At 37.7% G+C, this 25,011-nt stretch overlaps 1 protein-coding gene across 1 annotated transcript in view; it reads left to right on the forward strand.

The window, feature by feature from the left end:
- The first annotated feature begins 2,458 nt into the window (after positions 1-2,458).
- colec12 (collectin sub-family member 12) overlaps positions 2,459-25,011 on the forward strand; it is a 59,323-nt gene continuing 36,770 nt past the window's right edge. Inside the window, 2 exon segments of the mRNA XM_053493396.1 lie at positions 2,459-2,733; positions 6,796-6,846. Of these exon segments, the coding sequence (XP_053349371.1) occupies positions 2,727-2,733; positions 6,796-6,846 (58 nt within the window). The 5' untranslated portion in view covers positions 2,459-2,726.

Below are 25,011 nucleotides of genomic sequence, written 5' to 3' on the forward strand. Positions count from 1 at the left end.
CGTAATCAAAAACAGAACAAAAATGCTGAATGTTCACTGCTTCTCTCAGAACTCAGCCACCTGTTTCCTATAACCCCTAGGTGTACAGTTAAAAACTGTAGCTAATCTATTTCCATGCACCATTTGTGTTGGTCTTCATCTATCCCTTCACTGAGGCTAGTTTCTGACCAGTGCTGAAAAATGTGCTCAGAAAAAAATAGCAGAGACGTGCTCGAAAGGTTGCTGACGTCAACTCTGACGTTTGAAATTAATGTCATTTTTAGTGCCCCTTGGAATAAGTTTCGTGTTGCATATGAAAAGTTAAACGTGAAAACATGATCTGTGAGGATATGAGGTGATGGGTGATGGTTGGAGACAGTGCTGATCAAAGATTGTTGTGAACAGTGCTGATCAGTGATTGGTGAACCATAAAAAAGTGTTATCAGTGATTATATATTGGAAACCAAAGTCAATCAGGGACTTAATGGTGATTACTAATCAGTTCTTGGGAACGTATTGTTGGCTTGGACAATTCCAATGCAGTCACGCTTAATCCTGATGGTCAGTAATGTGAACCTGCTCTCTCAGCTTATATAACCAGCAGTGATGCAAGCTGAAAGGCTGTATACTGTAAGGTGCAGACCAGGAGCTAATGTCTCCATAACAAGCTGTTAGATTTGACACCAGGTTCACTTTTTAACCACAAAACAATTTTGTCAAGTTGTGGTTTGCTGACTATTCTCAACACAACATTGACGCTGACATACAATTCATAAAGGAGCCAAGTTGCTGGAAAAAAGCTACACTGATTGATCTCAGCCGTATATTTCAACAAAGCAGGAGCCGTGCAGCTGTGGTGCATCTGGTTTTAAATGAGTTTTGGTGCACCCATATTTAACTGCCATCTGTGGTAACTGGCTTATTAACCACTTATGGTGACTAACTTTTCCACTTTCATGCATGATCACCCAGGCACAAAGAGGCTGTGTGAACAAGAAGCCACTTTGACTTTTGTGGTTGCGGTAAAGATGATGTAATCTAATGATTTATTTTGGTGGGTACATTGAAAGACATAGCATTATGTGTGCCCTTGAATGCCATATGCCTTAAAATATAACAATAATAATAGAGTGTCAGGGGGGTGTAGTGGTTAGCAATGTTGCTTTGCACCTCCAGGGTCAGGGGTTCGATTCCTGCCTTGGGGTTTGTCTGTATAGAGTTTGCATGTTTTTTCCCATTTTTGGTATGTTTCCTCTGGGTACACCGGTTTCCTCCCACAGTCCAAACACATGCAGATTAGTAAAAGTTGAATTATTATTATTATTATTATTATTATTATTATTATTATTATTATTATTATTATTATTATTATTATGTATAATACATTTATTTGTACATTTATTCATCCATCTATTCATTTATTTATTTAAGTCTTGGCCCATTCCCATCCACCAGCCCATCAACTCCCCTGTCAAACAACAGTTACTGCTTGGAGAATGTGAAGTCGATCACATGCTTTCTCTGGGGTTCTAGAAGCGAGCCAACCACAACTTTTTCGAACTGATGCTTATGCTTCATCACAAAGGGGTGCGACTGAAGGCATAGAGTCACAAAATCCCTCTCACCCAGATAGCATGGCCAATTTTGTTCACTTGGACACCATATTTACAGATGGCTGTGTTGTTGTTGTAATTTGAGATTGGAACAGTCCAGACCACTTGGGAGCCACGGAGAGGTTGTGTGTGTGTTTTTTTAGTCCTTGAATTGGAAAGAAGTTTACTGTGGGACACAAAGAGGTTTGATTCACAATATCTTCTCCTTTGTCATTCATGCATGTGCATATACTGTACACTGTATTGCATCATCACCTGCCTTTACATGCATATGAACTTGAGTACTACCCAATTCTTAATCCATAGGATGATGCATATATATATATATATATATATATATATATATATATATATATATATATATATGTGTGTGTGTGTGTGTGTGTGTGTGTGTGTGTGTGTATCTTCAACACTCTATCTAGTAAATTAAACTTCTTTTATTACTAATTTACCAATTTCAAATGTTAAATGGCAATAACTACATTAAAACACATTTTTTTCTTTTTATTTTAGATTTTCTTAGAACTAGAATAAGATCAGAAGGAGGATTTATTGTGCGTGGATGAGTTAATGTGTGTGAGTGAGTAATTTTCTGTCTGTGTGTGTGAGTGTGTGTGTGTGTGTTCTCTCCCCTGGGTTTCTGGGAGGAAGTTGAACTCCAGATGTGCAGTTTTACGCACTCAGGCGCTCGGCTTTCACCTGGTTTCTCTTTACTATTCGGCGCCTCGCTGGAGGTTCTCTCGTAATGTAAAAACCGAGAGGCATCACAGCGCATGCGCACCCCTCTCCTCTCCTCCACAAGCTCATCCTGCTGCGCGCGCGCTCTCTCTCTGTCTGTCTCTCTCTCTCTCTCTCTCTCTCTCTCGCGCGCTTTCTATACAGAGGGGAAAAAAAAGAATTATTTACGTGTTTTTTTTTTCTTATTATATTTATTTGTTGAAAGTCTCGTGTTGCTTTAGTGGAAAAGTTCGAAGCGCGCACTCGCGGCGGTTCAGGTGGACACAGGACCAATACTTTTGAAAGCAGGACAACTTTACATCTCCGTGTGATGAGCCGTCATTAACTCTGGCATGCAGCTGATGTGAACTGACGCCAGCATCGTTTAAGGCAAAGCTTCTTCTGTTTCATTCCACAATGAAGGGTAGGTTCCGCAAAGTTTTTACAAAAAAATAAATACATAAATAAATAAATATGGAGTTGTATTGTTTTAGAGATCAATGTTTTCTACACGTCTTTCTTGGTTGCAATACTAAACCACTAGTTTATACTTATATGGACTGGACCTACACACTTTATCCCAGTGGAGTACAAACTGTTTGACATACTTTTTAGTACGCTAGTATGGAGTACAAACAGGTGGAAACCTAACGCACGGTATTGTTTAAAATACTATTTAGTACAGAAGTATGGAGTACTCATAGAGGGAAATCTACTGTTTTACATGGTAGAAATCTAAGGAGCTATTTAATTCTTAATGCTTCACATACTGTTTAGTAAAGTAGTTGTTTATTATTATTATTATTATTATTATTATTATTATTATTATAGTATTATTATTATTATTATTATTATTATTATTATTCCATCCACCCATCAGGGAACCTCTGTAGTCCAACTAAGGACCATGCTGGCCCTAATAGTAATCATTGTATTTATTTAGTAGTGGTTGGCACTGTCGCCTTGCACCTCCAGGGTCTGGGTTCGATTCCCACTTCGGGGCTGTGTGCATGGAGTTTGCATGCTTTACCAATGGTTGGTGGGTTTCTTTCAGATGCTCCTGGTTTCCTCCTACAGTTCAAAGACATGCTAATTAGTGTTCCCGTAGTGTGTGTCTGTATGTGTGCCCCGCGATTTATAAGTGGTATAGATGGAGAGTAAGTGTATTTATTCACATTTTTACAATCGTGATAGGACCTCTAGTCAAAATTTGCATGCCTGTTCACACACTAGCCCATTAGCCTAATGTGATCAAGTCTTTGGACTGTGCAAGGAAACCCACCAAGCATGTCCCGGGAAGATCATAATACTCCATGCCCCGATGCTGGAATCGAACCCAGACCCTGTAAGTGCAAGGTGACAGTGCTAACCAGTAAGCCATCATGCTACCATTATTAGTATTATTATTATTATCATTATTATTATTATTATTTTGAATACTACTCACTGTTGTAGTATGAAGTCCAAATAGATTTAAAACTAAGACTATGTAGTTTTATATACTGTTTAGTACAGTAGTATGGAATACAATGACATCTAAACCTAAAATTGTATATACTATTTAGTATGGTAGTATTATTAAGTTCTAATAAAATGGAAACCTAAACAGTTTATATTCTATTCAGGACCATAGTGCTAATACATAGAAACAAAAAGTGGCATATTGTTTTAAATACTGCAGTACAGTATGTGGTAGGCTAGTATGGAATACAAATAGAAACCTAAAGTGTAATACTGTTTTATTTACTACTTACTACAGTAGTATGAAGCACAGATTTAAACATAAAGCAGGGCAGTGTCTTAAATTATCTTTACTACGGTAATATAGAGTGCAAATAAATGAATTAAAAAGCAGTGTACTGTTTTCTGCACTGTTTAGTATGGTAGTGTAGTATGGAATGCTATTATATGGGAACCTAGATCATAAAGTAGAGGATTGTATTTAGCATTATCCAGTTGGATTCAATAATGAACTCTGAAAGTACTAAATAAGCACTGGGGATTTTATTCTGTAATATTTAGTACAGTAGGATAGCATATATATAGATCTAAACTATACTTTTACCCCATACTATATAGTACAGCAGTATTGAGTGCAAACAAATATAAAACTAAAATTATCTAATTTGACTTAGCCTGCTAGACTGTTTAACTTTTGTTTGAGCAAGTTTGACTAGATTTTGATTACTGGCTGAATACTGCAAGAGTATGAACAAGAAATTTTTAGAAATCTTTCTGTTTTGTCATAGCCTACTCAGCAGTGTGGTAGTATGTGTCAAATTTTCTCTGTGCGTTGTAAGAAGAATGTGAGTTACTCCAACATCTGGCCTCCATTAGCAGCCCGTGGTGTGTCAAGGCTGGTTGGCCGCGTGTGTGTTTTTGGCTGAACCGCCTGATTTTGGGAGAGTTGAACACAGGCATCTGTACACAAAACAGTCTCTCACTGACCTCGGTCATTTTTAGAAACTGTTTACACACAATAAGAGAGGCTTTATTGTTTAGACAGAGAACAAGCATTGGTTCAAACGTTTCAGCAGCTGCTTGGCTCTGTTCTGTGTCTTCATGTAAAACACATAGAAATGAGTTCTAGCTGTTTTAATAACACGTCATTTGGTGCAAAAAGTACAATGATTAAATTGAAAAGACATTAATATATTATTATAAATATTAATGAGTATTCCTTTTTCCGGCTTCATGCTGCGTCTTAGCTTTAAGACAGGTTGTATGTTTATGAACAGTGGAAAATAAGGAGTCAGGATTATGTAATCCAAAAAAGAGCCCCAGTGTGTTCCTGACAACTAAAATGGAGGACTTGGGAGCTATAATGTTTGGCTAAATGAGTCATGTTCTTTGCCACAAAAGCACTCTGAGAATCATGTAACGCAAATTGGGAAAAGGCAAAGTAGTAATATTGTGATCCTTTTAAGTGACCTCGTTTAACTTCACAGATTTGTCAGAAACAACAAACATTCTGTAATCCTTCACTGCTATTCATGTTACATTACCATTAACATGTTGTTCAATATTTGCATGCACTCATCTTATTCTGATTAATACTGATTGATTAGCTTTTTTTCTTACTAAAATTGATCTTGTGTATAATCCAGATTAAAATTGGGTTTTAGCTATGCAGTACATCTACTACCCCTAAGGGCCCATATTTTACTATTTAATTAATAAGTTAAAACAGGTCTTAGAGCTACCCCAAAGTGTGTCTGTTAAAGGTCTATCTGAAATACCCCTCAATTAATGCTTTTTTTCATACCCTAACCTCCCTTTTTAAAATTTCTTTCGAATGCACTTATATGAGGTCACATTAGGGGGGTAATATAATTGGCTTATTCAAGCCCTGGCAGAAAATGTTTTGTCTTTTTCTTACATTTTTACTTTTGATTGTACATGACCCAGCTGGATGTCCCAGATGAATGTCTAAAAGTGAGTAAAAAGTAAAGTTTGGATAATAACTCCTCTTTAAGTAATTCCGAAAATTTATAAGGTCACATTCTTCCTTCTCAGTCTAGGATAAATAAAAAGCAGACGTTCACCTGACAGTCAAAGCAATACCCTTTAACAAATATAATAATGACTTTGTGTGAAGAAAAAAATCAAAATGCTGTTTATTGAATTAGTTCTCATAGTTCACAATAAAGTTTCATTGTAAAAATGGTAAAATTGTGGTCAGATCATGTGGAATATTGTAGCAGATGTAGACAGCGTCTGGGATTCCTCTTTTTAACATCTTCAAGGTAAAGTATTGTGTTTCTGGTTGTAACTATATAGAAAAGGCTTTGTGTCTTTTCCATGACTAACTAACCCACTGTGCTTTTCTCTGTTCTGTTTTCCACTTGCATGTTTTGTGTTCTTGCAGGCTTGTGGTCGGTGTCTGTGTATTTTCATGAGTCAACAGAAGTAGTTAGGTGGATGACTGTGTGCCTTAAATATCTGACCTGACTGGTGTATTTAGACTAAAGAGAAAAAAAAATAGATTTCTTATTTCTTCTGCCTTCCTGTAAAGAAAAAGTCTCTGGTGTCAGTGCTTTTAATGCAATGCAGTGATGACAGGGAGATGATGATGGTGTCATTTTGTTAACCTGAGAATGGACTTGACAGCCAGTGTTAATTCAATAGTCACAGCAGGAGAACACATGTTTCTGCAAAGTATTTCTGCCCTTGGAATCATAACACTGTTATTACATGCTGGGTTTGGCAATTTTTGACTGAGAGTAATCCAGATCAATCCTGTTAGTAATATTAGCGGTTGTCCAAAATGAGATATCAGTTTGACAGATTACACTTTCCAAACTTTCTTGTACTACAGTTGCATTCTGTTTCACAAGATCTAAGCTGTTTTTGTTGTTTGAAAGATTTATTTGCTTGCATAATACATTCGGTTGATAACAATAGCTCTAGCTCCTCGTGAAGAATTCGCAATGGAAAACTCACGGCCCATGTTGTCTAACACTGTTTTCATTTAATCTTTCCACAGACGACTTTACTGATGAGGAGGAAGTGCAGTCCTTTGGCTACAAACGATTTGGTGAGTAGCCTAAACCTCACCACCTTGATTACTTGGCTTTTGTAATTTATAAATAAGTTCCTTAAAAATGCCAAAAACTAATTTTATTTTGAATCGTTTTAAAGATGGACTAATTCATATGGATAAATCAGATGAGTACGGGGTCGTGTCCCAATATTAAACACAGTTCTCCATGCCATCATATGCTAGAGTCATTAGACTATCTGAGGTACAGCGGTGTGAACAGACCTTTCCACTTTCAATTCATACAAAGAGTGCCGTTTACTACTGTATATTTAGTATGAATAAGAAAAACTTTTGTTTCTCTTTTTATATCAAGTGCTGAAAAGTAATGTTTAGTATTGTAAACCTTTCCATAATTGGTTATGATTTACCTTCAGCTGCACAGATGGTCATTTTTTACGGTTCTTATATCCTTTTGCAATTTTCAGTGGCTTCTATTATGAAGTACTCAAGAAGCTTTTTTTCTTGGCCATCTTGAAATTGCACATCTTGTGCATTCCAGACCATTGCTTAAGTTCTAAATGACTGAAGACAGAGTCACAGTTGCTCCAAATTTCGGAACTTTTTTATTGCCAAAAACGTTTAATGCAGATGTTCCCAATGCGCCCTAAAACCTTTTAAGACTTCTTTCAGTTGGGTTTAAAGGTAAACATGTGGATTATAGTACATTTTGTCGCACAATATCTCATAAGGAGGAGATATACATATAACACAGTGATCCTGGATGATTATTCAACAACTGCACATGATGAGGTGGTTTGAAGGTGATTTAAATGAGGAGCTTTAAACAAACTCTTATGAGTGAGGACCCCATGCATGAAAGGGTTAAGAAGCTGAGGTCCTGGGTCTAAGCTCCATATGCAGATTCCAGATGCCTGTGCATAGCTGTGTTCATCAGGGAGCCAGTAGGTTTTAAGATTCATGACAGGGATTGAGATGTTTGTGACGTGAGAAGATCCAGGCAAGGGATCAAAGCACTTTAATCATGCTTTTTTTGAACTGGCAGACAAGGATTGGACTCTGTCTTTTACTGGCATGCAAAGTGGGAATGATGGACCTGAAAAAATCTGACAGAATTGTGAGAACACTAGAACAGTATTGGACCACTTATGTGCAATTCCCTCCAAATGGTTTTGATTTAGAGATGTGTGCGTTAGTTAGGCATGAACATGATGTGGGTATTCTGTGAAGCAAGCCATTAGAAAGTACAAGCCTCTGCAGAAATGATGTAATGAGAAATGTGCCTAAGCTGAACTTTCTTCAGTCCTCAGTAGAATACCATTAATTGCTGTGGCAAATGATTATAGATGGTGTATGACATGACCTTACACACAAACCTGATGTAGGACTTGTGTACAGAAGAAAAAAGGGATGTCAGAAAGCTAAGCCATGAAATTAAATTCCCTAGTTATCAATTAACATAATGTGTGAAATCAATGAACAGGACAAATGAGTCATGGGTGTTTTTTCCGCATGCTTATCATGCCCACTATGATAAAGAAAAGCACAAAACTGCTAATTATTTACCCAGTCTTTAATTTTGATTTTCTTTTTAATTTTGGGAGGATACATGTTGTTGGCACCCTAATTTATTTAAAAGGTTTTACTGTTGTTAGACTTTTGGCTGCTCCCATCATTTCTGACACAACCCTCCTGTTTTATCCGAGCCTGGGACCAGCACTGCATTCAGTGGCTGGGGTTTGGGCATTGGATGGGAATTGAACACGTGCTTTTCACTTGATTGGTGAGAAACTTACCACTGAGGCATCAATGCTCCCTAAAATTTGATTCAAAATTACATATTTTTGTTCAGGATTTAAGCTACTGCAGTTCAAACGTACTTGGAAATCACTGATGGAAAATGAAAATAAGTTGCTGGGAAAATGCTACCATGGTGTCAGTTAAAAAAAAAAGTGCTTATATTGTCTTAAACAAAATTGGCAAATTGTGGTTTCTTTTCTAAGCTGTAAAATGTAAGCCCTATTTAGTCAGTGACCATGGAGCCCTTTTACTGACCCAGGAAAACTACTGGAGTGAACATTTCTGAGTCTTAGTTTGATGTTATTTCATGCTATTTCAGCAGACTGAGTCAGCAGAAGAGAAATACCACATATGTCTTCCGAGGTTTGCAGTGCAACTGACTTTAACATGTCCATGTCATTTATCCCCTGCAGTGGAAGTGTCATAAGACTAAATGCAACTTTTAATTTCCGCAGTGATGTTTATATACTGTATATCATGACTATACCACCGAGGCAAAAGTAATCCACCTTGAGATCGGAACTGTTTAAAAAAAAAAAAGAAATCTGTGTTACATAGAGACAGTATAAATCCAAAAAGGTGCTGACCTGTTTCCTCAGGGGGTTTATTTTAACTGGGGCTCATATAGGACAAGGAGGGGGCAGGGAGTGGGGGAAGCTGGAGATGGTGGGGGTCGATTGGTCACGCTCCTGCTGTGTTGTTGCTGGAGTAAAGAAATCGTGGGGCTAGTGGATACTCTGCATCCTAGCACAGGCCTTATTTTCAAGCCAGGGAAAACACAGACAGAGAAAATATGCAGTACTCTTTCCTGAGCAAGGAGAGAAACTATTCTGACGATGTTTCCACTTGAGTATGGATAGGTCTGGGAACTGCGCTCAGCACGTTATTTGTCATAGTAATATAGTTAAACGCATTGGGAGGTAATGTGAGAGTATGGTGCAGTGAGAATTCAGATTAATATCAGTTCTTTGCACTCATTTGTAACAGTCTTAATCACAACACTTATAGACCTCTGTAACATTACGACTAGTTGTTAGTCCTTAATAGTAAATCAAAGCCTTTTTTACTGCGACAGGTTGCAAAGTGCCCACAGATGCCATTTTTAAATCGATTGTTTAACTAACAACCTCACCAGCAACCTCATTTCCCCTCTTCTTTGATCCAACCACTCAGCATTCAGCATCACCAGTATACTAATCACCGGCCTGATCATTTGTCATCATCTGCACCTGCTTCTCAGTTTTTTTTTTATGCCTGTATGATTCATTGCCCTGTCTGTGTCCTAAAACAAAAACATTCCAGTGAAACTGGTCAGGTACAGGGACTGGACTGAGCCAAATATTCCTGGAGAACTATTCCTCAAGACTACATAAAAAAATCTGGCACCCTGAAAGCAAAATATGAGGCAATGAGATTTTGCATAGTACTGTATTAATAAGAGAGGTCCTGTTTATGGCTTCACATATGTTTCGTGATCAAGGGTGTGCTCAATGGGTGACAATAAAAAAAAAAAAATTGACATTATTGTCTTGTGCAAGACATTTTTTTGCCGTAGTTGGTGTCCATTTACCCCTTTGGAGGGAATGGTTCTTTCAAATCGTCCGTATTTAAATATTAATTGAGTTTATTATCTTTATCCTATAATAGAACATCGCTATTCTGTATTTACTCCACTCACATCCACTGGGGAAAAATTTCCGAATGGTTCTGAAAAGTTCTGTCTGGTCTGGCATAGTCACCAGACCACAGCTCAAATCTTTTTTTTTTGGTTAGAGATTTAAGACTGATGTGTTTGTTCTTATTATCTAGCCTACGATGATTCAATCACTAATTGAGGGAATGTATTTTGGGATGCTGTTGAATTTCCAGAGATTTGTAGAATCTATGTGAAAACCGTCCAAAGTGTTGTCGCCCAACACCTTAAGGAAATTGGTACGGACATCATCCTGTGGAGATCAGGAGCTATGCACCTGCTGCTATTCTGACCATGTGCGTTACCACCATGTGAGTCGTTCACTGTGTTTTAAGTCGCACTCGCACTTTAAGAGAGAAAGAACATCACTGAAAGACGACGGAAGAGCAAGAAGACTTTTAACGAGCTCAATCCCCCAAAATGTCTAAACCACTCCTACATGATGATCGTCGGAGAACAATCGGCAACATTGCTGCCGTTGTCGGTGTGTCATACCCAGGTAATGGATGACCCGTCCTTCATGTCGAGGATCATTACCGGTGGCAAAACTTGGGTTTATGGGTCTGACTCATCTTCTCCATGGCCGAAAAAGGTGAAGCAGGTCCGCACTTCGACCAAGTGCATGCTCATCGTGTTTTTCAACTTACAGGGCTAGGACATTGTAAAATATAATATTTTCACAAGTGCACCTTATTCATTACGTATATTATTAGGAACTTTATATACCAGGCTTCAAATTGTGTCTTTGCTTTAGTTTTAGTTTAATATGAAAAGAGAAAAGCAAAGCCACAGAAACTGTAACTGCACTGAGACGGAACATTGTGTTGTGGAAGCTGTAACTAAAATACCTGCTGGCTTGTGCAGTTTTCCCAATTGTGTTGTTTGGTTAAAGCAAACATATTAAAATGAATACCCTGTTCTAGTCTTGCAGTCAAGATTTTTAGCTTTTTATTGCATGTGTGATTTAAGAACAATCAAAAAACGTTTCCTGAAATCCACACTTGGAATTTATTCCATGTACTGTATATGACTTGCAAATTTGGTTCATTTAATGGTTCAGGATGTTTCTGGAAGAACACGAGCGTTTTTAAACACCCTAAATTATACACAGAACATATAATTATGTCACTTTTGGTTTCAAGCAGCCAAGAAATACAGAATCAGCAGCAGAATCAATGATACACTGTGGATTCAGCACTGTCACATTTAATCATCAGCTGGAATTATTCTCTTCTGGTTCTGGTTCACCCCAAAGGTGCTCAATGGGGATGAGGTCAGGGCTCTGTGCGGGCCAGTCAAGTTCTTTCACACCGAACTCATCGAATCATTTCTTTATAGACCACACTTTGTGCACTGGGGCACAGTCATGTTGTAGAGAAAGTCTCTTCCCTAAACAGTTGCCACAAAGTTGGAAGCATAGCATTGTCCAAGGTGTCTTGGTATTCTGAAGCATTAAGATTGCCCTTCACTGGGGATATGGAGCCTGATTGAAACACCTAAATTCAATATTTCAGAATACTTTTGTCTGTATAGTGTATACATAGAGAGCATCCCCATGTCTTTTAAGCCACATAGTCTTCTGTTTAATCTGTCTGGGTGTTTTGTCTGTATGGTTTTACTTTGTCTTATTCTCTTGGGTCAGGGGAATGGAACAACCACTTTTTATCAGTAGACAGGATGCTTTTTAATGCTTTGATTGTGAGTCCGGCCAAAGCATGAATGACAGAAATTCAGTAGGAAGTTCTTGGCATGAGTTTTGGGGTTATGGAAAGGGGATTAGTTTAGGAAAACAGGAACATTTGAAAATGACAAATACAGTCACACAAGAATGGGTTTAGAATCTCACAGGATAGTTATTTATATAAAATGAAGTGAAGATACATTTTGAAGAAGCAAAAACCACAATCACATACAGGTCAAGTATAGCTTCAATGTATGCTTGCTGTTCAAATATTTGAATCCACGACCACTGGATGCTATAAAGGTCAGAAAGTGGGTGGTCACAGGACTCATGGTCTCTGGAAATAAGCCAGCAGTGATTCCCTAACACGCCGCTCTTAATAAATGGATGTAAATTGACATTTTTTAATCAGACCATCTGTTGTTTCCTCCACCAGATGTAAAAAGCACTCTCAGATCCAAAGCTGAGTTCAGATACTTATCTTCCAAGAAACAGCATCACAGCAGCAGACCTCCAGGGATGCTCTTGCTCGTAAACAGCACCGCAGTAACAAGTTTTCACATGGCACTGCGCTGATCTATGATGGATCGACATAGTGCCTCTCTTTCTAAACAGGCATCCAGTCAAAAATAACACACATGTTAGTGTACCGCTTTTATTTCCTTACAGGCCCAAAGTACTACACCCTGTCTGATATATTAATGAAAGTCTTTCGGCTCAGCCAAAACCAACCCCATGCTTCCTGACCTGCGAAAAAGAGTGCTGGCACGAATGAGATGTGTATTTTCATTTGCTCTGTTAAGAACCGAAGGCATTGCTTATGAGAGATCTCATTTTCAGATCTGGCCAAGACAGAGGCACTTTGCCTTTATCGTTTACATTTTGGTTACTTTGGCAGTCAGGAAGACCTGCCATTAGCTTGTGATTTTTTAATAGAAGACGAACATTTTAATCATAGTGATTAAAGTAGTCATTATAGATTAAAGATCATAGTGATCGCACTACATAAACTAGCTTTACCTAGGATTTTCTGATGAGCTATTAGTTCAGGCAGTAGAGGCAGGTAGAGGCAGTCTGGCATTAAGTCATACTGATAACGAGCTAATTTAAAATGATTTGGGGATCACATATGAGATTTGAAAATCTGTGCCCTCCTCCATGGCCAATAGAGTCTCAATGTAACATGCAATAAAACATGCAGTTTCTTTTGTTTCAGTTGGCTTTGCAGGATAAAAGCTGTTTTTTGGCAGCAGATTTATTTAAATCATGCTAATAAAAATGCTTGATCTGTTTTGAATTTTAACAGCACAAGATTTGGCTTTTTCTGAACATGATTTCTGGTTGGAAAGAAAATATTACTTAGATTTGGTCGATTTACGTCATCGTTCTTTTAATGCCAGCCTTACTTTTGGGGAAGCATTATGTCAGTGATCTCATGCTCCTTAACAAAGATAGCGGTTGCGTTGGCATTACTAATAAAAACATACCCTAAAAAACTAAGCAGCACAGATCTGTGCATCACTAATAAAAACATACCCTAAAAAACTTAGCAGCACAGATCTGTGCCGGCAACACAGCATACTGTAAGTCGGTGATGATTAAAAAATATATGATTATATAGGCCACGTCGGAGTGTGTTAATGAGGCGACTTTGAGCATCGAACATTTTTGGATATGTCAGGTAGAACAAAAGGTGTGTTTACTTTTATAATGTGTAAATTTAGGAATATGGGAATGATGTCGCTAAAATGTAGGACTCTAAAAATGAGTATATCATTAGGACCCTCTTGTCTTCCTAAGGATAATTTTATTGATAGTTTATTGATGCATGTTATGGGCTTGACCCAACAGGAGGCCAGTTATTTTGGGTTGTTCGCTAAAACGCACCCTATGGATTTTGATATACTCCTCCTAAGGGAATTAATACGATCGCCACCAAACCAGGCCAATGTGATCAATGTGATTTTTGATATCTCAAACGGGTCAGCCAAGAACACATACACATCACAAATGTTAACACTCACACACACAAACACATCTCAGACCCCCCCGCCCCCCCCCCACACACACACACACACTTATATCACAATGTTAACACTCTCACACTCACACAGACACACACACACATATACTGTACAGAAACACACTCATACTCATGTACATCACACATCACAAATTTTAACATTCACACTGTCTCACACACACCCACACACACTAACAAGTCACATGTCTCAAACACACATACTAACACACACATCACTAATGTTAACACACAGACTCACACAAACATGCAGAAACACATTTACTCGTGTTAAACGCTTAAAATTTGTACTTAAAAGTGTGAGTTTTAAGGGGCTACACAACAATGAAAGTAAATCTATGCGATCCACTGCAGTAAGAACGTGAATTAGCAACAGTACATATTTATTATCTGTTTTTATCCCAGACATAACCATATCAAGCTGTGTGAACGAGCTCTTCATCAATCATCTTCAATAAGAATTAACCTTGATGTAAATACACCACAGTGTCCAAAAAATGTCTTTTTCGCTCCTTTCACTGCCAACCTGTGTGCGATGCCAGAACAGAACATGACTAGTGGGTGAATATTTAAGCTTTGTGCGTTGGCCAGGGTTGTATTGAGTTACAGCAAGACATTACATAGCTGTCAAAAGTAAAGAGATGTCCAGGAGTAACACTCTCTCTTAGCATTCAGGCCAAGTCTTCCCTCACCAGTCCCTGAGCTGCATGTTTTTCTCCAATTATTTTAAGCGATTAGCAATGGACAATTAAATCCAGGAAGTGTTTTTTTTTTGCTATTGTTCTTGATTAAACCCTCTATCATTTAGGTCATTACTATAATTTCTACACGAGGCCCTTTTAAGTAAACGGTCTCCCTATGGTCCAGATATCGATATCCTTTTTGGCGTTTTTTATATAGCTGCATGTACGTATATATGTGATATATATCATACATTCCAATGTGCCCAAACCTGTTATATGTTATGTACTCATAGATATATGTATTAACAGTATAAATGCATGGTTGTATCTAATATTTAGCTTCTCAACTGCTCTCTAGGTGGTTATTATGGTCCGTTTCCCCTTAGGCATGTTCTGTGACTTTGCCCCGTTGTAACATATGGTCTTGCTTTACTGGATATGACCTCATGCTAATATACTAGTAAATAAGAAAAGAGAGTGAGATGAGGCACTGTGCTGTGTGTGTGGGGTAGTGTGGTGTGTTAACAATTCTAAACGAACATAACAAATATTTCTCTCCCATCTCGCAGGGTGTCATGCTGTCTGTCAATGTGAAAATAAATATTTTAGAGCGAGCTACTTGTAAAAGCAAGCAACATCAAAAGCAAACATAAAAACAATTATAATGGGGGAAAGAAAATCTTTTTTGGAGTCAGTGTTTTGATACACACATACGAATCTTTATATGTAACGTATATTTTTTCCCCCATCTCTAGTAAAGATACAGTAAAACATTGTAATATCTTACAATATATCAATATAATCTAGTAAACTCTGCTGATATAAATGATATTTAAAAGAATGACATCTGATGCAGGAAACATATAAATCAAGAGATAAAGTAATTTGCTTAAGGACCCAATCCTGACCATATTTGACCCATTATTTAAACCCAAACCTATAACTTAACATACCATAACATGTGTTATAAGATAACAAACTGATTTAACCACATGTACCACCAAATAACATCACACAGGAAGATGAAAGCAGTGAAGATCTAAGCTAGTTGTTGCTGACATAGTGTTCAAGACTTTGTGTTACAGGGTGAGAGAAGGTGTGTGTTCAGATCTCAACAGCGGATATATTTGTCACCGATCTACCCTCAATCGAGAGTCTTGATCAAGATTTTCAGCTCAGTTGTTTCCTGCTTCATTTGTCTCATCTGATTTTTAAAAGCAGTTGGGGGGCTTCATTGGTTGGACTTGTTTGTCCTGTCACTAGTTCACATGGCGTTAATAATATATTAGTTAGTATTAGCCATTATTGATAATATGGCTGATCAGTGTATAGTATTATTTATGTAAGATAAAAACAAAGGAAATATGCGATTATTAAGCCGAGACGCATTTTACACCAGATTTCACCTGTAAAATTCAATTACACTGGGGTCGAGGGTTTAATTCCCATTTTGCGTCTCTGTGCATGTGCTCCCTGTGCTTGGGGGGTTTCCTCTGGGTGATGTGTGAGTGTGTGTGCTTATGCCATGCAATGGTATGGCATCCCCTCTAGGGGCTATCCTGCTTTCTGCCTGCTGTAAGTCTACAAGCCCTCAAGACCCTCAAGCGTTATAGAAAATGAGTGAGTGAGTAAGTTTAAGACTTTCTGTCTAGAAATTAAATGTATAAAACTACCAAAATTGTTATCCAACAGAAAAGAAACTTATGCTTTAAAGATGGTAACATTTGTCTTGAAATAGGCTTAATAATCTTATATGTGGTTTGTAATTTTATATGAAGAAACTGTTAATTATTTGACTAAATTTAAGATATTTTTTACTTCCTAAGATAATATAATAATATTATAATAATTAGGTATTTAGGTATTAATATTAGCTATTAATAAGATAATACCTAAGATTTTCTATTTGCACACCGTTTATTTGTTAAAGGAAAAAAAAGCCATTGGAGCTGTTTTGAAAAAATAATTTAAAAATGTAAATTTATTTAAACATTATCGTGACTTTTGTCCAGGAAAATAAACAAACAAATTAACAAATAAATAGTGGTTGCTGCACTACTTGGAGCTTAAGGAAAAACGTAGCCAAACAAGGATCTTAAGAAAGAAAGCCGACCTTAAAAATATACACAAATGAACTGACAAATGGCTACTCAAACACAAAATCAGTGTTTTGCAGTCATCGCGTCAGTCTCTGAATTTGACTGCTAATTAAAATTTGTGCAGACCTGAGATGATGAAGTGTACATTCTTCTCTATGTGATGCAATAGTTCAAAACAAGTATTCTCCATGGAGAATTCTAGTCTAGGAATTCTTCACAAAGGAAAAAAGCAGTGATGAAAGTACAATTCAACCCCGAAATACAGTTATTTTCATAATGAATTTAGAAATCACTCTGTATAAACGCAATTTAAACTGTTGATGGCATCTGATGGAGATGTACAGTATAATTGTAAAAAAAATATTTAGCAGAGCTTTTTGTGGTGCCTTTCCTAATTTGAAAGAATAGTGCTTGGTTTTGAAGCAAGTTTGACTTCCTGGCTGAGATTCTAATCTTTCTGGTTCTGAATTATTTTAGTTTGAACGTCGGATTTTTCCCACATGCTTCGGATTAAAATAAGTGACTTGTTTAACGGTGTATCTTATGATAACAGAAGGCAAATGGCTCCCTTGAGGCTGGACATAATCACCTGCCACTAAACTAAAGACTTAAACAACGTCTCCTCTGTCATTTCAAACAAACAACAGCAGCGCTGAAATCTAATGTGTCAAGGCAAAGCCTCATGTGACGTCAACACTAGCTCTTTCTGGTAATAAAACTTTCTTCCTTTTTTTTTTTTTTAATGAGACTGGATTGGTTAGATTCCTGCCAAATAACTTGCTGTTGCATGAGACCATGATCGCATATGGAAACGATTGGAGTCGAAAAAGAATTCACACATGGCCTAATAACCTTGCCAGTATATAAGCAAGAGCTTATTGAGCTCACGAGAGGACAGACTCTTGCTCGTCTTCTTTCTGTCTTTGTTTCATTAGGTGATGTCATAATGGCTTTTAAGGGAGCATAGTGGCTCAGAAGTAAACACTGCCGTGATGCACTTCTAGGGTTACCTCTGGTTTGTGTGCATGGAGTTTGCATGAGCGCACTGTACTTTCCGAGTATTGTAGGCTGATTGGTGTTTCCAGTTCGCCTGTAGTGTATGTTTGAATGTGTGCACCTGTGCCCCGTGAGAGGCTCCAGGCACCCTGCGCCCCTACACAGGATAGGATGTAGGAAAAATGAATGAAGTTTGTGAGGACTTTTTTCCCCCCCTGTGCCCAGCTTTGCGTTGGTCTTTTCCTTTGGAAACATCTTGCTAATAATGACATTCAGTTAAACAATCGTGTTTATTTCTGTCGCTAGAACAATTGCAACACTTCTTGTGTTTTTTGTTTTTGTCAAATCACATCTCGTCTTTTAATGTAGACCCACAAAAACAAAAACAAACAACATATTTTTGTTATCTTATTTTGTGTGACTATTATGATAGTGACAAAAAAAAAAATACCTTTAGTAAGTAAAATGCATTTATTACTTTGACAGGAAGTCCGTCCCATAATGGTACCATTTAGAGAAGCGCTCCCTGCATCCCAACTTTAATTTGAGTTGACGTTTTAGATGTTTATCCTGCAGTCCTTGGCATGTTGGTGTATCAAATGTTCTCATGCATACTTTGATTCATGCTATGTTTAACTAGCTCCAGATGCTCTCAGAGGCCTGGCCTATTTAAAGAGTCATAAACCTGTTTAGAGTTTTAAAAAAAGCAGGATTTTAAAAACAGATCCCAGGCAGTACAGTGCACAGGATTACTGGCATAATGGTGTGGTGATTTGTCTCTGTGGTTATTTTCGTTTTTTGTGACTGTTTACTTGTTAAGATTCTTCATCATGATTGTTGACGTATGTGTGGGAGAGAAATTATTGGCCCCAGAAGTGCACAGCAGTAAAAAGGGCTGTGGAGTTGTAATGATGTGGTACACCATCACTTTGGGAGTTGTGTAATGTATATACATACATAAATCAATTGATTTTCTTCCTGTATACTGATTATACCTTGCAAAAGTCTGAAACCACATCTCAGTTCTTCATTTTAAATTATGTAGATTAAATTGAAGAAAAGGGAACAAATGTTTTTACTGTCGGTCGTCAAAGTGCCTAAGGATATAATTTAAAAATATTTTTTGTGCATCAGCAGCAACCTCATTTCCCCTCTCGTTTGTCCCAACCACTCAGCATTCAGCATTACCAGTATAATAATAACTGGCCTGATCATCTGTCGTCATCTGCACCTGTTTCTCACTGGTTCATGCCGTTTTGAAGAGCCAGAAACATGCCAAATTTTAATGAGAGCCAAAAAAAAGTCCTTAAGAGAACTATTCCTCAAGACCACATAAACGTCTGGAATTTGGAAGCAAAATATGAAGAAACGAGTGGAAGCGCGAGACCTTTGCACAGTACTGTATATATCAGTTCTCTTTAATTCATTGCTCTTTCAAATAGTGCAAAGAGCAAAAGAAGAAAGAACACAAATTAATCACAGGTTCAGCTATCACAGGTAGTCAAAATGCACGTTTAAATCAACCAGACCTCATGCAAGTGCTCATTAAAACTGGCGAGGTGGATCACTGCTGGGTTTAATAAAATTTTAAGAAGATTAACCAAACAGCAGGAATGTTTCATTCTTTGTAAGACAGGCAGTGGGGTCTCCTGTTTCTAGGAAACATTTTATAAGCCTGCCGTTCTTCATTCATTCTAAAACAAGGAATTAGCCTTCACAGCATTTTCTTACCTGTGGCACTAACATGGTGCTTATGGTTTTTATCCAGTTAAAAGTTTTACTGGAACCTGATGCTGATTGTGATAAAAAATCCCACCATTACCTTGATGTCAAGAAAATAAAAAAAAGGTACTGTAAAAAAATCATCACCTACCTACCAGCTGGATACATACTGTAGATCAGAATCGGAATCAGAAAACTTTATCGATCCCGCAAGAAATTGCTTATGTGATGACTGCCATAACACACAGAGACACACACACACACACAAAATAGAATAAGTCTAAATAAAATCTGAATAAAATCTGTATCACATTATATCACATCAATCATCTTAGAGAGAAATTCATACATATTACAGCAGAATAAAGAGATCAATAATAATAATAATAATAATAATGATAATAATAATAAATTGTAAAAAGAATACAGTCATAGAGTGTAAAATTATAGTGCAGTTGGGTTTAAACAATTTGTAGAAGCAAATGGTTTGTCAACTGTGTAAACATTGTAAACAGTGATAAACTTAATACTGTACACCATTGAGCATGGGAAAAAGAAAAATGAATGGAAGTGAAGTGGGAGTATATTTGGATATGAATAGTGAACAGTGGCAAAACTCACATGTCATCCAAGAGCTGATCAGTGCACAATAGAATTGCAGCACAGTAATGAGCTGTTTTTCATTGTGATAGCTGTTGGAACAAACAACCTACCGTGCTTCTTTTTTTTTTTTTTTTGAATGAAAATAAGAACTCATATAACGCTTGTTTCTGAAGCCTACACAAGATATACTCTAGAATATAAGCACATAATCAGAAACATCTGGCCCAGCTCTGCAGTGGTTGCTTGTTGGCGCTGTTTAAATGACAGGTTATTGGCGGGAGTATAGACTTCAGTGATATAACGATATTCAAGATGCTGCAAAATAAAATATCCGGCAGTGCATTTAAATTCATGACGTCTTCAGAGGCCTGGACACCTAGCTGCAAAACTAGATTAAAGCATCAATGATGGACCACTACTGTATGTTTTACAGTTAGAATGTTTGTCCTTGCATGTCCCCCACTTTTTTCAAATACTGTAACAAGTCATGCCTTTTGAAGATTCCCTATGTCTTTAATTGCGGTGTGCAATATGTTAGTCAATTCATGTGTGAAAGTGATTCGTCATACCCCCAGAAACCACTTGATCACAAAATCAGGAAAAAAAAACTTCATTATTGTGATAAGCTGGTCATTCAGTACATTCAGGTCATCAGCTGATTTCATTTTTTGCCAGATTAACTGAGAAAACTTGAACAACTGAAGCAACTCCAGAATGCTTGTACAGTGGGCACTGTGCATGATAAACGCATCACTTTAGCTGCTTCACACGCCCATTGGACTGGGTCAATCTGGACTCATCAGTCCAATCTTTATGCTCCCTAACAAATTGAAAGCTTTTTTTATGATTAGTCTCACTAACAAGTTGCTATTCTTATGGACACAGAAGTTTAATCTCAATTCTGTTCTCTTACTCTAACTATTAAACAAAGATGTAATTTCTACTGTAAAACCTTTATGAATCAATTTCACCAAACTTTCCACCAAAGTCATTCATGATTTTTCCCTCCGCCATGTTTCTTTCACAAAGTTGGTAGTTCAGCACTATTTTTCCAGGTTTTAACATTGCTTTGACCAGTTTTTAATATAAATCTAGTCAATTAAACATTTTCTTTGCCTGATCCAGACCAATAGTTTGAACTCTTTCTCTTTGGTCAAGCATTTTGATCTCATCTGCCTCTAGCATGATCCCTGTTACACTTGGCGAAGGTCAGGTGGTGTATTTCCTGGGTTGATCTCAGGAAGATTAATTGAAATAGTTTGAAATGGGTGAAAATTCATTTTCAAATAGTTAAAAATTCATAAAAAAAAGGTTCATTTTCAGGTCTCTGCTGCTAGTGGCAATAATTTTCAGCTTTTTTGTCCCTCTTTATGATAAATTTCTTCACAAACAACTTTTTAAACGGTTTCACATTCTTTGAACTATTTACTATTTTGAAGCCAACTTATACTGAATCATGGGTCTCTTTTGTGTTGAAATATTTCATTGTATTTTTCTTTAATTGAATCATTATGTCATATTTATTTCATGCATTTTGCCTCGCAGTTTTTCATATATCATTCCAGCAATTCTGGAGTTAATTATATATTTTAGAGGCAATATTATTTTTTTTCTCTTGTTTTCCAAAGTACATAATATCAAATAACATGTATCGTTGTCATTTTAATGTTAGTGTTAAAAGCGAAGCCTGTAATTAGGCCAGTATTAACAGAACAACATGCACGAATGAGCACTGCAAACAGACTCTCTAACAAAATAACAACTAAATAAGAATGGCCGGTTTTGATGATTTGCACAAGTATTTACGCAATATTTCTTCTGTATTCTCTGTAGAGAATTGTCTGTCACAGATTGTGTTCCTGGAGAAACATCTGTGGTTGCAAATAACTCTATTTTTCTTTCCATAAGTGTCTTTGTGTGATTGTGCTTTTGCTCCAGGTATGGAGGGGGAAAGGAGCAATACAGGAATTCTCTGCCTGACATCCTGAGTCCAAATCAAACACAGCTGTTTTACATGCATTGATGTGAACCTCAGCATTCTTTCTACCCCCTTCCCCGTCCTTTCCTTCACATACCCCTCTGTGCCTTCTATGTCTCCACCACCTCCTCCACACATCTCTTTCACAATGCTTCTTCTTTCACAATGCTTACTTCTTCCATCAGCCTTCCTCAACAACATAAGATGTACAAGGTTTATGTCTCCCACCTGCCGTGTACTGCTTTTACTGCTTTAGTCACAAATCTTTTTTTTTTTTTTGGTCCGGTAACAGTATAGCGATTACCCTCATACTCGTTCACTGCCAGTTATGTCACAGAGAGCATCAAGTTAAGTTCTGGCATACCTTAACTGCAAACAGGAAGCTCTAGTATTTATTTACTCTTTGAGAATTTCCTGGCTCAAATGCCGCAGTTAGGGCCAGGTCCACCGGTCGACGCATCTGGCTTCCTTATAGTCTTTATTTAATGAGCATGGCGTTCATACCTAAACTGAGCCGTGTCTTCGGCTCAGAAGGTCGATCAGATTTCTGTGTCTGTTGGCCTGAGATTGAGAACCGTGTCAGGACAAATCAACAAATGAACTACGCAAGAGCAAATCAGAATGTGCTACAACATTCACTTCAAACACTTCATAACAGCAGGTCCACATTGAACACCTTCTCATATCTGATTGGACAGAGAGGATACATGTAACAAGATTTGTTTTTCACTCTTTTATATCACTTAATTAGCTTACTAATGTTATTATAGTGAGAAGTAGTCATTGTAACCCAGGTGGTTTTACTCATATAATTGCATTTTGACAGCATATCTAAAATAACATCATACAGTATGACCAGCGTTGCTAGGAGATTATATTAATCCCATAATTTCTCCTTACTGTTAACATTGCCCAATCTTTGTTTCCTCTGCCTCTTAGACTGAGACACACTGTATCCAGTAAGTTTCCCGGTCTGAGTTAATGTTCGTATGTTTTTGATTTTGCTGTTGTGTTTGCATGTTTGTTGTATTGTTTTGGGGATTGGTGTTGTGTTTTTAATTTGTTGTTATGTTAGAGTTTGGTTGTTGTTGTTGTTTTCATTTTGCTGTTGCATATTTGGTTTTGTCAGTGCATTTTCTGACTTGCTGATGCGATTTTGCTCCAAGTGTTCAAGTCAAACAGAGACTTGTGAATGAAGGTGCATGGTGATGTAACGCAGGAAAGGGTTTAAATGGTGCAAACGTTTTAATGAAGGTCGTATATCCGTGAATAGTGATCCGGCTGAGGTGGCTCAGAGCACACTACAGTCATTCGTGTTAACACTCAGAGTGTGGAAAGGCCTGATCCCTGAAAAACAACATGTCGCCAACTTGCGAAAGAGATGCATTTGTCCATTGGCATTTCACACAATCATTCAGCGAAACCACTTGCACATCACAGGAACTTGACTGTTATTGCCTCATCCCCTGTACAGTCCTGACCTCAGTCCAAGCCATTTCCACATGTTTGGTCCATGTACTGTAAAAAGTTTCTGGGGGGCCAGTGTTTCAAGCTGGCAGTTTGATCACGGCTCAGGCGTACTGAGAAAACTTTCTACCTTGATGGTATCCATGCCCTGGGAAAAGTGCATAAGTGTAGCAGGGAATTATATTAGTAGATAAAATGTACTCTGTTTTTCTGCACAATCAAAAGTCCTGGTTTGACTTGGACAGCCCTTGTATTTTGCACATTGTATCAATCTATGAATGTAAGTTAGGTTAATAATTACAAAACCAAGGAAAAGTTTTGTTGTGCACAATTTGAGCGAAAAAGTTATAAGTTCCTGCAGCACATCAGTAGAACTTTGTGAAACTGTGTGCTGCTTACAACACTGATTTATGCTCAAGATCAAAGAATGCTGCAAGAATGGAGGGCATCTTTGGGAAAATACTTTTTATTCAATGGACCAAACGGGGCTGTAAACACATACAAGGCCCAGTGTACCCTCCAGTGCACAATTTTCCATAAGAATCCCTCTCTGAGTTTCCGTTTCAGTTTAGCAGCAGTGCTTGTTTATGTGCTGATGTTAGACTCGAGCTCTTAGATGATAAGATCTCTAGAGGCTATTCTTTATCCCCCACACACAGACCACCTTACAGAATTCTCAGTGTGAGCAGGGCCACTGGGGGCCACGGTTCCCACATCCGGGGCCCTTTGAGGCAATGTTTACACAGATGTGTGGCTCCAGAGAAATGACCTGCCCTCTTCATCCCCTTCATCTCCCTCCTGGGGCTCTTATTAGAGGACAACCTTAGATACCAGGGCTGCCACTGTGACCATCTGCTGATGAAGGCTCACATTCTGATCGAATTGGGAGAGGGGGCAAATTGTCAGGCCAGCTGTGGAATGTCTGAATGTATTGTGGTTGTGGATGTTTATTTGCTGAAGCCTGACCACATCAGCTTTTGCTCCACACGACTCCTGCCCTGCCTGCACCGACAGATCTCTGCTAACTGTCGTGCTTCTCCTGAAGCAGAATATTAATTAGAAATTTTTACATTGCCCAAGGATTTACATGTTTAATAAGCTACACTGGAGACTCCAATTAATTTAAATCCGTACATTACTTAGATTAAATGTAACGTAAATGGGATCAATTCTGATCGGTCAGAAGGTGTTGATTAATTTTCTCTATCAAGCATTGCTATGACCATTCCTTACCTTTTACACTGGCTTGTACTGTATGGCAAAGTCACCACATAAACAGATTTGGAATACATATGAAATCTTTGACATGTTTATGCTTTCTGTAAGGAGATGTTTTTGAAAATTTGCAAGACATGAAAGTCTTCAGGATCATGCTCTTTGTGGTTTCTTGCTAACATGGCAAGCTGCATTTTTTTTCTCATTAAAGTTAAAGAAAAAA

This window comes from Clarias gariepinus, chromosome 1 (assembly GCF_024256425.1).
Source record: "Clarias gariepinus isolate MV-2021 ecotype Netherlands chromosome 1, CGAR_prim_01v2, whole genome shotgun sequence".
In the NCBI taxonomy this organism is placed as follows: domain Eukaryota; kingdom Metazoa; phylum Chordata; class Actinopteri; order Siluriformes; family Clariidae; genus Clarias; species Clarias gariepinus.